The following is an 18,633-nucleotide window of genomic DNA, read 5'->3' on the forward strand; positions in this document are numbered from 1 at the left end:
CATACACAGCTGCGCGTTCAGCAGGACACAACGTTTTGGAACGTTAAGATAGAAATATAAGGAATCATGTTGGCTCGATTAGTGGCATTTCTATCTGCAACGTTTGGCAACTGAACGTGACCGCTGGTGTTCTCTAATTGGAATTCAATTTACTCGCTACGTTTCTAAACAGTCCGCCCTACTGGTAACTATGGTAACCACCTAGCGTTTTAAGCCAATTACAATCGACTATTCTCAGCATATGTTCTCCGTAGAGACGCTTCGCCATCTTGAATTTTGTAAAAGTTGCAGACAGCCATCGACACAGTCGCCTTAATAAACACAAAACAACCAAGATATGAGTGGCTCTAACTCTCGAAACAAGACTACAGTCAAAGGACCGGACACCGATATCGGCCCAACTGCAAATTCCAGAGAGCGAAAGTCCGGTGGAGGTGTACTGAAGAGACTCAAATCGCGACGAAATCAAACCGATAAACAGCGGCCTGTTATTACAGAAGAAGAGCTAAGGGCGCTAGGAAGACACATCACACCGGACGAAGTCCTTGGTCTGCGTGCTGTTACACGGGGTATGTATGCCTTAGTTGATTGGAGTTGATGGGATTTGGATAAGATTCAAGTTAATGTATTCTAGCTAACGTTCCCTTTGTTAGTTAACTAGCAAGCTAAATTTGCACCAATGGTTTGAGGTAACCAAACAAAGAATCCTTCAACACACCAGATTCCCTGTCTGTATGTGCTTCTAACTACGAATTTCCTTCCAGATTATCTATGTAATCCTGAGGACAATGTCTACAATATTGACTTCACACGTTTCAAGATTAGAGATCTGGAGACTGGGACAGTGCTCTTTGAGATTGCTAAACCTCACAACTGTGGTAAACTCAAATGTCTTGCCCAGCATCAAGTTTCAACTTTTCCACCACACTTTGGCACACCATAAATAGCTTGGATAGGCCACATCTTAAAGGTAAACTCAGCAATATGACATCATTATACACATTGGAGCGTATTCCTACTTATAGAAATCAAGTCCAGGTCACTGTCAGCTTGAACAGGGCACCAGGCTCAATCTGTAAAACAGCCTAGTTGGAAAAACCACTGCTGACGGTGCACTCATGTTGTTAGGTTGGGGTGCAAAACTAATGCTCAAATCTGCCACTATATTTTCTCTTTCCAATGAGGACTTGCCTCATTAGAAGGCATAAATGAGAAACCCCATAGTCTTGGCAGATTTTAGCATTAGTTTAGTAAGCAGGAAGTTGCCCCGCTGTGTGTGATGTAGTATCGCTAAGTCTACTTAATGAATTGGTCTATTATTTCAAGAAAGGCCTAACACACGCCAAGTTATTCCCTCTATGATAATTGATGTAGTCCTTACACAAATGTTGTAGATACAATTTTAGGTTGAAATCAGAGATGACATGTTGACACTTATTTGGATGTCAATCACAGTTGAATTCATGTTCTCTGTCAGACCCTGAAGATGAGGAAGAAGAGAATGGAGACGTAGACACCAGTGCTGGACGCTTTGTGCGGTATCAGTTTACGCCGGCCTTCCTCAGACTGCGGACTGTTGGTGCAACGTAAATCAGTGGATTAAACAGGAAACACCACATGCATTATCATTATTAGAAATCATATAACTCGTAGTTTAAAAACCACATACTGTGGTTATACTTAAATGTTCCATAATATATGTGCTTTCCAATATGGCAGGATTACCTCAAGCTCTAGTATGCTGTTAGCACCCTCAAATTCTGTTCAGGTCCATTGCTTATAACTCAGCAGTTACTTATGCAGATGAATCATGATCTCAGTTTCATGCTCAATTTTGTTTGCTGGTGTGGCTTTGCAGCTCTGGCAACCAATCCAACTGTGGTGACAGAGGATTTAGCAGAGCCCTGACACCACACTTAATGCTTTTCTCCTAAAGTTGTATCACATGGCTGGCAACAATACAATTGAAATAATCATCCTTCTTTTTGACTTTTAGAAATATAGATGGTTAATGAATAAAGCTTCAATTCTAGTAGCTTAAGCCATTTCATGCAGTTATGTTCAGCATGTCCCTACTAGTATCTCAAGTGCCTCTCTTTCTTCCCCGCTTTCAGTGTCGAGTTCACCGTGGGGGATCGGCCTGTTAACAGCTTTCGCATGATAGAGAGGCATTATTTCCAGGATAAAGTTCTCAAGAACTTTGACTTTGACTTTGGATTCTGCATCCCAAACAGCTGCAACACTTGCGAACATATCTATGAGTTTCCCCAGCTCCCTGAGGACCTCAGTAAGTCTACTAGTAGTAGGAGCGCACCAACAATGCTCCCTCTCACTTTGTCTATCATCTTTGTTTTAGCCTGTGTCCTATAAGCTAAAGTTCAGACTGGCCACAACATAGCTAGCCAAGTCTGTATACTAAACACATCCATACAGAGCCAGTCAGGCCACTCAAATTGTAAGATAAGTAATGTGGAACTAGACAGTCACATGGATCCCCTTCAGGAGTAATTTACTGTAAGCCAGGCTAATGTGCATTCTGCTGTTCCTTATGAAGTTATTTCCAAACTGAAATCCCTTGTTTGTTTGTTTTTCCCTCTCTTTCTTTTGAAGTTTGCCTAATGGTGGAGCACCCATATGAGACCAGGTCAGACAGCTTCTACTTTGTGGACAACAAACTGATCATGCACAATAAGGCAGACTACGCCTACGATGGGGGCGAGTAGTGCCTGAATATTAGCCTCTTGTGTGCAATGCAACACAGCGGTCACATTGCCCCAGAACACAACCACAATATAGCCCTTTTGGGAACAGGAGTATACTTCTTCCACTTCAGACATTCCAACAAACTTTACCAGCCCCAGGTTTGGGAAAACAGGACCAGATCTGCCTTCAAAACAAGTTGCTCATTTATTTGATACCTCGTACCCTTCTGTTGCTGGGACTCATAGGAAACTCTTGTCAATCACTCTTTTGTAATGTTGAACATGTTTTTCTTTTAATCTTTTCGAATGTTTTCATGTTTAAATGGTTACTTTTAATACGTATTATTTTAATCTGCCTTGAGTTAGTTAGTTCAGTATTTGTTGCAATATCCTTGTTTTCTGTTGGAATACATTTAGGCATGTCTTGTGGGTTTGTGTGACTCTTATCAGCCTAATGATCTAATACACTCGTTCAAATTGAATAATATTAGTTTCAATTTCTCAAGTTGTCAATTTTTTCAGGGTTGCCATCTCCCTGGTGAAAGGCCACTCTGTTACCAAACGGCTCTACAGAGGGAATCTTAAACTTTACAAGATCAAAGTGAATGTTGAATACTGGATATTTTTAGCCCGTAAGATGGACACTGGTTGAAGTTGAGCATGTTTTGTGTTATTTTGTCCATACAACAATAGTTGACAGATGGCAAGCCAATTACAACTGTTTGATACCACCTAATTTGATTGAACAAGTAAATACATTTTCGCTACTCATTGTGCTCTAGTAACAATCATTATCCTTTGCTGTGTCTTCCCTCCTCAGTCTCAAAGCTGAATATTTAGCCCACTAACAAATGCTCCATGACTTAGAAATCTTGCCTTGATAGAAGCTGTATTATTCATATTGGGTGTCCCATGTCACCTCTAGCAGTATATTCAACCAATAACCCCTGTTGACTATGAGACATTTTTGTATTAACTGCCATTGGTAGTAAGTCACAGACAGCACCCCTGGCCTTTAAGTTGTTAGCATTTGTGACAGTGCTGTAAATTTACTTGTAGTGTGTTTGTGCCTGCTGGAGCCTCCCAACACTAAATTAAACCTCCCCATGGGCCTTTGTATTCAGACTGTTAAACTCAAGGCTTTGTGTGTGTGAGAGAAATCCCTGTCAAGTCCAGCTGTCGATCAGCTGTGCTCCGCTACACATCTCTCCAACAACACTCATCAACAGTTGTCAAAAGCAGGCTAGAAGAGATTTTGTGAAGTAAATCTTTTTCAACTATGAAATGATAACTACAGGTCAATGCTCAGTGGAAGGTATGATGTGATGTTCATCTCTTTATAGACTTGTGATATGTGTATAATTTTTTTTTTTTACAGTTACTGACGGAAAATTGTGATGGCATCTACCACTTTAAATTCTGTATTTCTAATAGCGCCCTCAAAATTGTTAAGATGGCGCCGAAGAGAATAGCTGACGTTCTACATGCCCGTAACCAATTGTGCTGTTTTTTTGGCGTTTAACTTCAGTAAAAAATTATTTTGTACATAATGTTGCTGCTACTGTCTCTTATGACTGAAAATAACTTCAGGACATCAGAACTGGGATTACTCACCACGAACTGGAAGAAGCTTTTTCCTTTAACGGGTCCGACGAGAAGGATATATACTGCTCTCCCGGGAACACGCCCAGATCTCCGTCATTTGCGTGAAGAAAAGACAGAGGAAGCAGATCGGTCTGCCATTTGAGAATCTGTAGGCGAATGAGTAAACTCCCATTGCCATCAATTCTACTTGCTAACATGCAATCACTGGAAAATAAAATTGAAGACTTACGATTATCCTACCAACAGGAAATTAAGAACTGTAATATCTTACGCTTCACCGAGTCATGGCTGAACGACGAAACGGATAATATCGAGCTGGGGGATTTTCAATACACCGACAGAACAGAGAAGCTACGTCTGGTAAGACAAGGGGTGGGGGTGTGTCTTTCTGTCAATAATAGCTGCTGCGCAATGTCTAATATTAAAGAAGTCTTGAGGTATTGCTCGCATGAGGTAGAGTAACTTATGATGAGCTGTAGACCGCAATATCTACCAAGAGAGTTCTCATCTATTATTTGTAGCCGTCTATTTACCACCATAGACCGATGCTGGCACTAAGACCGCACTCAATGAGCTGTATACCGCCATAAGCAAACAAGAAAATGCTCACCCAGAAGTGGTGCTCCTAGTGGCCGGGGACTTTAATGCAGGCAAACAAATCAGTTTTACCAAATTTTTACCAGTATGTCACATATGCACTAGAGGGGGAAAAAAACTCTAGACCACCATTACTCCACACACAGAGATGCATACAAAGCTCTCCCCGCTCTCCATTTGGCAAATCTGACCATAATTATATCCTCCTGATTCCTGCTTACAAGCAAAAACTAAAGGAGGAAGTACCAGTGACTCGCTCAATACGGAAGTGGTCAGATGATGCGGATGCTACGCTACAGGACTGTTTTGTTAGCACAGACTGGAATATGTTCCGGGATTCATCCAATGGCACTGAGGAGTATACCACCTCAGTCATCGGCTTCATCAATAAGTGCATTGATGACATCGTCCCCACAGTGACCATACGTACATATCCCAACCAGAAGCCATGGTTTACAGGCAACATCCGTATCGAGCTAAAGGTTAATGCTGCCGGTTTCAAGGAGCGGGACACTACAGTCATGGCCAAAGGTTTTGAGAATGACACAAATATTAATTTCCACAATGTTTGCTGCTTCAGTGTCTTTAGATATTTTTGTCAGATGTTACTATGGAATACTGAAGTATAATTACAAGCATTTCATAAGTGTCAAAAGCTTTTATTGACAATTACATGAAGTTGATGCAAAGAGTCAATATTTGCAGTGTTGACCCTTCTTTTTCAAGACCTCTGCAATCCACCCTGGCATGCTGTCAATTAACTTCTGGGCCACATCCTGACTGATGGCAGCCCATTCTTGTAGAGAGACACTGTCCTACCATTATTTGCACAAAAAAAAAAGATTAGTGACACAGAAAAGGCATAAACAAACAGTCATGGCCAAAAGTTTTGAGAATGACATATTAATTTCCACAAAGTTTGCTGCTTCAGTGTCTTTAGATATTTTTGTCAGATGTTACTATGGAATACTGAACTATAATTCTAAGCATTTCATAAGTGTCAAAGGCTTTTATTGACAATTACATAAAGTTGATGCAAAAAAGATTAGTGACAAAGAGTCAATATTTTCAGTGTTGACTCTTCTTTTTCAAGACCTCTGCAATCCGCCCTGGCATGCTATCAATTAACTTCTGGGCCACATCCTGACTGATGGCAGCCCTTTCTTGCATAATCAATGCTTGGAGTTTGTCAGAATTTGTGGGTTTTTGTTTGTCCACCTGCCTCTTGAGGATTGACTACAAGTTCTCAATGGGATTAAGGTCTGGGGAGTTTCCTGACCATGGACCCAAAATATTGATGTTTTGTTCCCCGAGCCACTTAGTTATCACTTTTGCCTTATGGCAAGGTGCTCCATCATGCTGGAAAAGGCAGTGTTTGTCACCAAACTGTCCCTGGATGGTTGGGAGAAGTTGCTCTCGGAGGATGTGTTGGTACCATTCTTTATTCATGGTTCTTAGGCAAAATTGTGAGTGAGCCCACTCCCTTGGCTGAGAAGCAACCCCACACATGAATGGTCTCAGTATGCTTTACTGTTGGCATGACACAGGAGTGATGGTAGCGCTCACCTTGTCTTCTCCGGACAAGATTTTTTCCAGATGCCCCAAACAATTGGAAAGGGGATTCATCAGAGAAAATGACTTTACCCCAGTCTTCAGCAGTCCAATCCCTGTACCTTTTGCAGAATATCAGTCTATCCCTGATGTTTTTCATGGAGAGAAGTGGCTTCTTTGCTGCCCTTCTTGACACCAGGCCATCCTCCAAAAGTCTTCGCCTCACTGTGCGTGCAGATGCACTCACACCTGCCTGCTGCCATTCCTGAGCAAGCCCTGTACTGGTGGTGCCCCGATCCCGCAGCTGAATCAACTGTAGGAGACGGTCCTGGCGCTTGTTGGACTTTCTTGGGCGCCCTGAAGCCTTCTTCACAACAATTGAACCGCTCTCCTTGAACTTCTTGATGATCTGATAAATGGTTGATTTAGGTGCAATCTTACTGGCAGCAATATCCTTGCCTGTGAAGCCCTTTTTGTGCAAAGCAATGATGACGGCACGTGTTTCCTTGCAGGTAACCATGTTTGGCAGAGGAAGAACAAGGATTCCATGCACCACCCTCCTTTTTGAAGCTTCCAGTCTGTTATTCGAACTCAATCAGCATTACAGAGTGATCTCCAGCCTTGTCCTCGTCAACACTCACACCTGTGTTAACGAGAGAATCACTGACATGTCAGCTGGTCCTTTTGTGGCAGGGCTGAAATGCAGTGGAAATGTTTTTGGGTGATTCAGTTCATTTGCATGGCAATGAGGGACTTTGCAGTTAATTGCAATTCATCTGATCACTCTTCATAACATTCTGGAGTATATGCAAATTACCATCATACAAACTGAGGCAGCAGACTTTGTGAAAATTCATATTTGTGTCATTCTCAAAACTTTTGGCCACGGCTGTAATCCGGACGCCTATAAGAAATCCCGCTATGCCCTCAGACAAACCATCAAACAAGCAAAGCGTCAATACAGGATTAAGATCGAATCGTACTACACCGGCTCTGACGCTCGTCGGATGTAGCAGGGCTTGGAAACTATTACGGACTACAAAGGGAAACCCAGAGGTGAGCTGCCAAGTGACGCGAGCCTACCGGACGTGCTAAATACCTTTTTTATGCACGCTTCGAGGCATTCAATACTGAAGCATGCACGAGAGCACCAGCTGTTCTGGATGACTGTGTGATAATGCTCTCAATAGCCGATGTGAGCAAGACCTTTAAACAGGTCAACATTCACAAAGCCGCGGGGCAGGATGGATTACCAGGACGTGTACTCAAAGCATGTACAGACCAACTGGCAAATATCTTCACTGACATTTTCAATCTCTCCCTGACTGAGTCTGTAATACCTACATGTTTCAAGCAGACCACCATAGTCCCTGTGCCCAAGGAAGCAAAGGTAACCTGCCTAAATGATTACCGCCCCGTAGCCATGAAGTGCTTTGAAAGGCTGGTCATGGCTCACATCAACGGCATCCTCCCCGGATACCCTAGACCTACTCCAATTCGCCTCAACAGATCCACAGATGATGCAATCTCTATTGCACTCCACACTTCCCTTTTCCGACCTGGACAGAAGGAACACCTATGTGAGAGTGCTGTTCATTGACTACAGCTCAGCATTCAACACCATTGTGCCCACGTAGCTCATCACTAAGCTAAGGACCCTGGGACTAAACACCTCCCTCTGCAACTGGGTCCTGGACTTCCTGAAGGGCCATCCCCAGGTGGTAAAGGTAGGCAACAACACGTCTGCCACGTCTGATCCTCAACACTGGAGACCCTCAGGGGTGTGTACTTAGTACCCTCCTGTACTCCCTGTTCACCCACGACTGCGTGGCCAAGCATGACTCCAACACCATCATTAAGTTTGCTTATGACACAACAGTGGTAGGCCTGATCACTGACAACGATGAGACGGCTTATAGGGAGGAGGTCAGAGAACTGGCAGTGTGGTGCCAGGACAACAACCTCTCCCTTAATGTGAGCAAGACAAAGGAGCTGATTGTGGACTACAGGTTAAGGCGGGGCGAACAGGCCTCATTAACATCAACGGGGCTGTACTGGAGCGGGTCGAGAGTTTTAAGTTCCTTGGTGTCCACATCATCAACACACTATCGTGGTCAAAACACACCAAGATAGTCATGAAGAGGGCATGACAAAACTTTTTCCCTCTCAGGAGACTGAAAAGATTTGGCATGGGTCCCCAAATCCTCAAAGTTCTACAGCTGCACCATTGAGAGCATCCTGACCGGTACATCATCGCCTGGTATGGCAACTGCTCGGCATCTGACTGTAAGGCGCTACAGAGGGTAGTGCATACGGCCTAGTACATCACTGGGGCCAAGCTTCCTGCAATCCAGGACCTCTATAATAGGCGGTGTCAGAGGAAAGGCCATAAAATTGTCAGACTCTCCAGTCATCCAAGTCATGGACTGACTGGAGAGTAAGGCTCCTTAACAGCTTCTACCCCCAAGCCATTAGACTGCTGAACAATTAATCAGATGGCCACTGAACTATTACATTGACCCCCCCCCCTCATATGCTTTGTACACTGCTGCTACTCACTGTTTATTATCTATGCAAAGTCACTTCACCCCCACCTACATGTACAAATGACCTCTAACCTGTATCCCCGCACACTGACTCTATGCCTGTGCCACCTGTATATAGCCTCGTTATTGTGTTACTTTTATTTTTTACTTTCTTTTATTTGTTCAAAATTTTCTTAACTCTTCTTGAACTGCATTGTTGGTTAAGAGCTTGTAAGTAAGCACTTCACGGTAAGGTCTACACTTGTATTCGGCGGACGTGGCAAAGTTTGATTTGAAATTAACACTAATTATGGCTTTTACAACATGATCGCTACTGATATAATTTTTCACTCTTATTTAGTTGGACCCACATACTGAGTAAATTGAAACCCCGTAGATTTTTATTGAACATATTGTACTTTTGCCTATAGATGAATGTGTTTTATGACAAGACATCTCAGTGACTACAAAGTGTGGTGTCTTGAATGTTACATTTCAGGTACCATAGACTCTGTCAAATACTATTGTTTACATCTTTGGCTGTGTACTTGGTGAGTATCTGCTAAGAACTAGAAGCCCACCTAACATTGCCTTTTATATTCTGCAGAAACAAAAGCAATTGAAGAAAAATGTTGGCTTCACTCGTCAAACTCTGGTCTGCCCTTGTCGCCACTAGTTACCACAGTCACAAAGTCATAATTATGGCTATACCACGCCCATTTCTACAATTTATCATCTTAAAATAATATTTAAACCAAACCTTAACCACGCTGCAAACATTATGCCTAATCTTAAATTAAGACCAAAAAGCTAATTTGTGTTTTCATAAATGTTTACGATACATAGCCAATTTGGACTTTGTGGCTGGGGTAACTAGTGACAACCGTTTGCCCTGAAATAATTAATTACCCATAGTGCATTGCTTTGTAGCCACACGTGCTCGATCCAACATGTCAGCGCCTGTTGGGACGATGGCCGAAGACGCAAGCAGTGAAGATGAAGATCTAGAACATTTTAAGGAAGCAGCTTGGAGTTTTGGCACATATGGAACTAATGGTACACACAATGCCAACCCGGCAGGTAAATTCAGCCGAACTTTAAGTGTACCATTTGCTTTAGCTAAGACACAGGGTGTAGTTAGTTAGCTAACAGTTAGTCATAACAAATGTGGGGTGGGAGATGGCTAGCTAAGTGTGTGAAATCTTGAGCCAACGAGCAAATCTATCATACCCCAAAACGACAGCAAAGTCCTAACAGTAACTAACGTTACTGTTGTTTTAGATGGGGTAAGCAATGTCAAGCAATCCCGTCGGTAAGTTTTAATTTACTCTGAAATCATGCTATCCCCTCTCTATTTTTGACTCATCATGAATATAGGTTTTGTTTCAAGCTTGGCTTTACCAGCTACACTTATACTGTTTTATGGTATACCATGGTCAACAGTGTGGCTGTATCTAAACATGAACATGATGGGAACGAGTTGCAGACGACCCCGGAGTTCCGTGCGCACGTTGCAAAGAAATTAGGGGCTATGCTTGACAGGTATTTATTTTATATTTATTATATGTATATATTAATTTAGGGGGTGGATCAGCTTTAATATTGTGGATAGAGTTTTGCTTCCATCAATGTAATTGGTCATTTCCAATCCCCCATATATTTTTGGGGTATACAGTGGGGGGGGGGAAAGTATTTGATCCCCTGCTGATTTTGTACGTTTGCCCACTTACAAAGAAATTATCAGTCTATAATTTTAATGGTAGGTTTATATGAACAGTGAGAGACAGAATAACAAAAAAAAATCCAGAAAACGCATGTCAAAAATTAGAGGTCGGCCGATTATGATTTTACCGCCGGTACCGATTATTGGAGGCCCAAAAAAAAGCCGATACCGATTAATCGGCTGATTATTATTATGCTTTTTTAAATATGTGTATATATATATATATATACACACACACACACACACACACACACAGCTCTGAAGTGACAACAATACTGAAGAGTCTGCTTAGGAGACAAATACTCTCAACTGTTTGAATAATAAAAATAGAGTATAAGTTACCTGTGATGAATGCTGAAAACAAACTGTAATTTCTATATGCAGGAAATCCTATTTTAATAATGGGCATGGTAAGAATTGACTGCCAAAGTGTGAGTCACAATTCCCATGACACCTAGCAAAATCTGAAAAGCGGTTCCTTCATTTATTCCATAGGATATTTTTAGATTCATTTAAAATAAGGTCTGTGTTTGGTTTAGGCTTACACCACCTTGCCAATTTTATAACTGTGTAGATATCCATAGGATATAACTCTGATCAATATAAGCGAAGCTCATTTTTTTGTAGAGTGGATTTATGAAAATATGTTGACAAACGTTACCTAGTGAGATTTACACGGGTATCAAAACGCCGAGGCGGTTTAAGCACAAAACACAGACCTTATTTGAAGTAGATCAAGACATTCTCTATGGAAGACATGAACGGTAAAATAACGAAGGAACCCCTTTCAAGTTCAGCCGCAAGTTATTACAGGAATTATGATGCGTCGACTATTTCTCTTTAAACCATATATCTTTGACTATTACGAGCCTGCTGCTGCCTAACACCGCTCAGTCAGACTGCTCTATCAAATATCAAATCATAGACTTAACTATAATATAATAAACCTTAGGTCATTAATATGGTCAAATCCGGAAACTATCATCTCGAATACATTATTCTTTCAGTGACATACGTTCCGTATTTCCGTATTTTATCTAAATATTCCTGTTACATCGCACAACCTACAATGTTATTTCATAGTTCCGTAAAATTCTGGAAAATTAGTCCGCAACGAGCCAGATTCTGTATACCCTGATTCTGCGTGCAACGAACGCAAGAGAACTGACACAATTTCACCTGGTTAATATTGCCTGCTAACCTGGATTTCTTTTAGCTAAATATGCAGGTTTAAAAATATATACTTCTGTGTATTGATTTTAAGAAAGGCATTGATGTTTATGGTTGGGTACAGTCGTGCAACGATTGTGCTTTTTTTTTGCAAATGCGCTTTTGTTAAATCATCCCCGTTTGGCGAAGTCTGCTGTCTTTGTTAGGAAGAAATAGTCTTCACAGTTCGCAACAAGCCAGGCGGCCCAAACTGCTGCATATACCCTGACTGTTTGCAAGAGAAGTGACACATTTTCCCTAGTTAAAAGAAATTCATGTTAGCAGGCAATATTAACTAAATATCCAGGTTTAAAAATATATACTTGTGTATTGATTTTAAGAAAGACATTGATGTTTATGGTTAGGTACACGTTGGAGCAAAGACAGTCCTTTTTCGCGAATGCGCACCACATCGATTATATGCAAAGCAGGACAGGCTAGATAACTACACATGGTTGATGATATTACTAGTTTAACTAGTGTTTATGATTGATTGATTGTTTTTTTTTATAAGATAAGTTTAATGCTAGCTAGCAACTTACCTTGGCAACGTAAAGCAGGTGGTTAGAGCGTTGGGCTAGTTAACGTAAGGTTGCATCCCCAAGCTGACAAGGTAAAAATCTGTCGTTCTGCCCCTGAACAAGGCAGTAACCCACCGTTCCTAGGCCGTCATTGAAAATAAGAATGTGTTCTTAACTGACTTGCCTAGTTAAATAAAAGTTGTTTTAAAAAAAAGTTACATCGGCAAATCGGTGGCCAAAAATACCGATCCGATTGTTATGAAAACTTGAAATCGGCCCTAATTAATCGGCCATTCCGATTAATCGGTCAACCTCTATCAAAAATGTTATATAATGATTTTCATTTTAATGAGGGAAATAAATATTTGACCCCTCTGCAAAACATGACTTAGTACTTGGTGGCAAAACCCTTGTTGGCAATCAGAGGTCAGACCTTTCTTGTAGTTGGCCACCAGGTTTGCACACATCTCAGGAGGGATTTTGTCCCACTCCTCTTTGCAGATCTTCTCCAAGTCATTAAGGTTTCGAGGCTGACGTTTGGCAACTCGAACCTTCAGCTCCCTCCACAGATTTTCCATGGGATTAAGGTCTGGAGACTGGCTAGGCCACACCAGGACCTTAATGCGCTTCTTCTTGAGCCACTCCTTTGTTGCCTTGGCCGTGTGTTTTGGGTCATTGTCATGCTGGAATACCCATCCACGACCCATTTTCAATGCCCTGGCTGAGGGAAGGAGGTTCTCACCCAAGATTTGACAGTACATGGCCCCGTCAAATGATGCGGTGAAGTTGTCCTGTCCCCTCCAGACGGGCAAACTTCAGACGGGCATGTAAATGTATTATTGAACAGGGGGACCTTGCGGGCGCTGCAGGATTTCAGTCTTCATGGCGTAGTGTGTTACCAATTGTTTTCTTGGTGACTATGGTCCCAGCTGCCTTGAGATCATTGACAAGATCCTCCCGTGTAGTTCTGGGCTAATTCCTCACCGTTCTCATGATCATTGCAACTCCACAAGGTGAGATCTTGCATGGAGCCCCAGGCCGAGGGGTATTGACAGTTCTTTTGTGTTTCTTCCATTTGCGAATAATCGCACCAAATGTTGTCACCTTCTCACCAAGCTGCTTGGCGATGGTCTTGTAGCCCATTCCAGCCTTGTGTAGGTCTACAATCTTGTCCCTGACATCCTTGGAGAGCTCTTTGGTCTTGGCCATGGTGGAGAGTTTGGAATCAGATTGATTGATTGCTTCTGTGGACAGGTGTCTTTTATACAGGTAACAAACTGCGGTTAGGAGCACTCCCTTTAAGAGTGTGCTCCTAATCTCAGCTTGTTACCTGTATAAAAGACACCTGGGAGCCAGAAATCTTTCTGATTGCGAGGGGGTCAAATACTTATTTCTCTCATTATAATGCAAATCAATTTCTAACATTTTTGACATGCATTTTTATCTATTTTTGTTGTTATTCTGTCTCTCACTGTTCATATAAACTTACCATTAAAATGATAGATTGATCATTTCTTTGTAAGTGGGCAAACGTACAAAATCAGCAGGGGATCAAAGACTTTTTTCCCCCACTGTATATATATTAGAGGTCGACCGGTTATGATTTTTCAATACTGATTTTTGGAGGACCAAAAAAATCCGACACCGATTAAACAGCCGAAATTATTTATTTTATTTTTTCCTTTTTAATTTAAATTTAATTTTAATTTTATATATATATATACTGCTCAAAAAAATAAAGGGAACACTTAAACAACACAATGTAACTCCAAGTCAATCACACTTCTGTGAAATCAAACTGTCCACTTGGGAAGCAACACTGATTGACAATACATTTCACATGCTGTTGTGCAAATGGAATAAACAACCGGTGGAAATTATAGGCAATTAGCAGGACACCCCCAATAAAGGAGTGGTTCGGCAGGTGGGGACCACTTCTCAGTTCCTATGCTTCCTGGCTGATGTTTTGGTCACTTTTGAATGCTGGCGGTGCTTTCACTCTAGTGGTAGCATGAGACGGAGTCTACAACCCACACAAGTGGCTCAGGTAGTGCAGCTCATCCAGGATGGCACATCACTGCGAGCTGTGGCAAGAAGGTTTGCTGTGTCTGTCAGCGTAGTGTCCAGAGCATGGAGGCGCTACCAGGAGACAGGCCAGTACATCAGGAGACGTGGAGGAGGCCGTAGGAGGGCAACAACTCAGCAGCAGGACCGCTACCTCCGCCTTTGTGCAAGGAGGAGCAGGAGAAGCACTGCCAGAGCCCTGCAAAATGACCTCCAGTAGGCCACAAATGTGCATGTGTCAGCTCAAACGGTCAGAAACAGACTCCATGAGGGCCCGACGTCCACAAGTGGGGGTTGTGCTTACAGCCCAACACCGTGCAGGACGTTTGGCATTTGCCAGAGAACACCAAGATTGGCAAATTCGCCACTGGCGCCCTGTGCTTTTCACAGATGAAAGCAGGTTCACACTGAGCACGTGACAGACGTGACAGAGTCTGGAGACGCCGTGGAGAACGTTCTGCTGCCTGTAACATCCTCCAGCATGACCGGTTTGGCGGTGGGTCAGTCATGGGGTGGCATTTCTTTGGGGGGCCGCACAGCCCTCCATGTGCTCGCCAGAGGTAGCCTGACTGCCATTAGGTACCGAGATGAGATCCTCAGACCCCTTGTGAGACCATATGCTGGTGCGGTTGGCCCTGGGTTCCTCCTAATGCAAGATAATGCTAGACCTCATGTGGCTGGAGTGTGTCAGCAGTTCCTGCAAGAGGAAGGCATTGATGCTATGGACTGGCCCGCCCGTTCCCCAGACCTGAATCCAATTGAGCACATCTGGGACATCATGTCTCGCTCCAGCCACCAACGCCACGTTGCACCACAGACTGTCCAGGAGTTGGCGGATGCTTTAGTTCAGGTCTGGGAGGAGATCCCTCAGGAGACCATCCGCCACCTCATCAGGAGCATGCCCAGGCGTTGTAGGGAGGTCATACAGGCACGTGGAGGCCACACACACTACTGAGCCTCATTTTGACTTGTTTTAAGGACATTACATCAAAGTTGGATCAGCTTGTAGTGTGGTTTTCCACTTTAATTTTGAGTGTGACTCCAAATCCAGACCTCCATGGGTTGATAAATTGGATTTACATTGATTATTTTTGTGATTTTTTTTTGTTGTCAGCACATTCAACTATGTAAAGAAAAAAGTATTTAATAAGATTATTTCTTTCATTCAGATCTAGGATGTGTTGTTTAAGTGTTCCCTTTATTTTTTTGAGCAGTATGTGTATATATATATATATAATCACACACACACTTAGAATATAATTTAGAATATACCTTTATTATTCTCTGCAAACCCTACCCGCCCCTCCCACAATTGGAGTAAACTAATAAACAATAACACTTAGGCTTACCTTCAGTTTATACATGCTATACACATTTTACAGACACAATCTATTTTACAATAGTTATATTTTGTTTGTTTTTAGTCATGGCCTTCCTCTATTTCTGATTTCCATCCAGTTTGATTTCTATTGTAACTGTGCTATTTCACAAATGTTCTGAACCTATATACTTTTTACAGACCCCATATCTTTTACATTTGTTTTCTTGTTGTTGTTAGTCCCACCCTTCAGCTCCATTCAAGCTCTCCCATCTATCCCTTAACACCATCCATTTTGGATTTCTATTTGCCATATATTTTTCAACTGTGCTGTGATGCTTCACAAAAGTACTGAACCTTTCTATTCTCATCGTTTCTATAGATTGTAAATTAAGGAAACATTTTTTCTAAAATAATTATTATATTATTGGTCGATTGACTATGACTTTTCAAATCACCCAGTATTGCTATCTGCAGCGTTAGTTCTAGGTAAATGTTGCAATTCTTCAGCCATTCCTGGACCTGACAGGTATTTCTTATATGTCATGGGAAAATGTTAATAAACATCAGTTTTGCTATTTTAGCTAGCTACATCAAACTGTTATAGCCTTTGCCTCATGTTACCATCACCTGTCTACTTTTCAGTCACCTACTTTAATCCAACTATGAAATTTGATGTTCAGTTGTATTTCAGTGATCTCTGCAGAAACATCAAGACCCTGCACAGAGTCAACCAAATGTGAAGATGGTAAGGGTTTATCCATAAATTGGTTTGCATTGAAACTGATACAGTAATTACAAAATGTGTGATGTGTTGTCAGATGTGATGTAGATGCTGGATGTGGTCTTGATCTTATTTCTTGGTTTTGAAGGTTTCCGGCTGTTCACCACATCTGTCCCAGGAGAATTTACTATTGAGCCCCCTCCTCCTGTAAGGCGCAGGCCCATCCCCAGCTCAAGGTGATGCTTGTTCTATTTAGGCCTTTTAACCATTGGGATGTGTGAGGTGGTTTGATGTCACCTTCATTTCTACATTGGGAGGAATCCTTATACAGTAGCATTGCATACTGTAATAAATGTTTGTTTCTGCAATTTTATTCTAGTGACAGTGACAGTGAAATGGAAATGAGACTGAGAGAGGCAGCAGTGTCAGTCACAGACCTCCTATCAGCAGCTCTCCCCAGCGCGGTTACACATTCCCTGCCGGAGTCCCCCAGCTCAGAGAAAATTATGATGAAGAACAACAAAGGAGATGAGGCAGAAAGAGAGGACCATAATAACAGCCCTGTCCCTAAGAAAAGGAAAGCTCTCCAGGGGGAGTGTGGAGAGGTAGAGCACTGTGGAGAATCCTCACCTAATGCTAAGACCGATGAGGAGCAGAAGAGGCCAGAAGAGGACATTATACCCCTGAAGAAGAAGAAGAAGAAGAAGAAGAAGAAGAAAAAGGCACAGATGATAGATGGAGTGTAAAAGCACTGAGAGACTTGAGGGCTGTGATTTGGAATGTTGGCTGTTTGTTCTGTACTTGTGAGACCTGTTGTACTTGGGAATCTTATCACTGATTATAACATGGTCAGGTCATACACTCATATCACAGCAATGTTGTACTACTTTGTAGATTGCATTCCAGAAAATAACAATGTGTTCTTTCAGAAATGTGAAATAAGTCTTTCACCAGATATTTGATGACCTTTTTCTCTACCCAATTTGTTCTATCCCTTGTTTTTCTTAAAGGAAGTAGTTTACACTGAATTCGACTTACATGTACATTTATGAGCAGAATGCTATACAAGAATTGAGAGCATTTTTATTAACACTTCTCCGTTGATAACGTACACATACTGGCCACTTTATTTGGTACAACACCCTGTTCACAAAAATGGATCGCTTGTACAGTGAGTCACTTGGCTGTGGCTTGGTATATAAGACGGGCATCGAGGCATTCAGTTACTGTTCAATTGAATGTTAGAATGGGCAAAACGAGTGACCTAAGTAACTTTGAGAGTGGTATGATCATCTGTGCCAGGTGCACCGGTTCCAGTATCTCAGAAACAGCCACTCTCCTGGGCTATTCACACATGACAGTGTCTAGGGTTTACAGAGAATGGTGCAACAAACAAAAACATCCAGTCAGCGGTAGCCCTGTGGGCAAAAACAGCTTGTTGATGAGATCGGTCGAAGGAAAATGGCAACAATCGTGCAAGCTAACAGGCGGGCCACAAACAGACATATAACGGCGCAGAAGGGCATCTCGGAACGCACAACTTGTCAATCCTGGCCACGAATGGGCTATTGCAGCAGACGACCACACTGGGTTCCTTTCCTTAGCTAAAAACAAGAAGAAGCGGCTCCAGTGGGGATGCGATCACCGACAAATGCTGTTGTGTTATGCTGATGGCAGAGTCAGGATTTGGTGTAAGCAGCATGAATCCATGGACCCATCATGCCTGGTGCAGGGGCGGAAATCCCGGGGGGGACGGGGGACACACGACCCCCCAATCCTTGGAAAAATATGATTTGTCCCCCCCAATATATCACTGAAACATAACTATGTAATTTAAATAATATTAATAATACGCAATGAAAGCAATTGTGCTGATTATAGACACTTAATAGCGCGTTTTTAAGTTTCAAAAGATTGTGACCCCCCCACCCTTTGCCTCACAATGTTTTGATCCTCTGCCAGTTCCTTAGTTGGCAAGGTAACAGAGGGGTCGTATCTACTGTCTGAAAGGCACTCAATGAACGTAACTGACGTGAGGTTAATCCAGTCAATCGCGCGCACACACACTAGCTGAATATGCAGAGCTAGCGCGCA

General features: G+C 42.3%; 2 protein-coding genes across 3 annotated transcripts; both read left to right on the top strand.

Annotated features, from left to right (window-relative positions):
* Positions 1–240: 240 nt before the first annotated feature.
* On the top strand, positions 241–3,469 carry LOC106585495 (protein unc-119 homolog B). The gene is made up of 5 exons (XM_014171767.2): positions 241–569; positions 765–878; positions 1,478–1,586; positions 2,115–2,287; positions 2,611–3,469. The coding sequence occupies exons 1-5, from the start codon at positions 338–340 to the stop codon at positions 2,721–2,723; spliced, it is 741 nt and encodes a 246-aa protein (XP_014027242.1). The 5' UTR covers positions 241–337; the 3' UTR covers positions 2,724–3,469.
* A 6,418-nt stretch (positions 3,470–9,887) lies between these two features.
* Positions 9,888–17,567, top strand: LOC106585494 (protein CUSTOS). 2 transcript variants are annotated; one of them, XM_014171764.2, is made up of 6 exons: positions 9,888–10,060; positions 10,262–10,292; positions 10,424–10,522; positions 16,499–16,563; positions 16,688–16,775; positions 16,919–17,567. In XM_014171764.2, the coding sequence occupies exons 1-6, from the start codon at positions 9,931–9,933 to the stop codon at positions 17,283–17,285; spliced, it is 780 nt and encodes a 259-aa protein (XP_014027239.1). In that variant the 5' UTR covers positions 9,888–9,930; the 3' UTR covers positions 17,286–17,567. The 2 variants fall into 2 exon arrangements, with proteins under 2 accessions (XP_014027239.1, XP_014027241.1); XM_014171766.2 differs by lacking the exons at positions 10,262–10,292; positions 10,424–10,522 and having other exon boundaries at positions 9,893–10,060; positions 16,510–16,563.
* The last annotated feature ends 1,066 nt before the right edge of the window (positions 17,568–18,633 follow it).

This window comes from Salmo salar, chromosome ssa24, assembly GCF_905237065.1.
Source record: "Salmo salar chromosome ssa24, Ssal_v3.1, whole genome shotgun sequence".
Taxonomy (NCBI): Eukaryota; Metazoa; Chordata; class Actinopteri; order Salmoniformes; family Salmonidae; genus Salmo; species Salmo salar.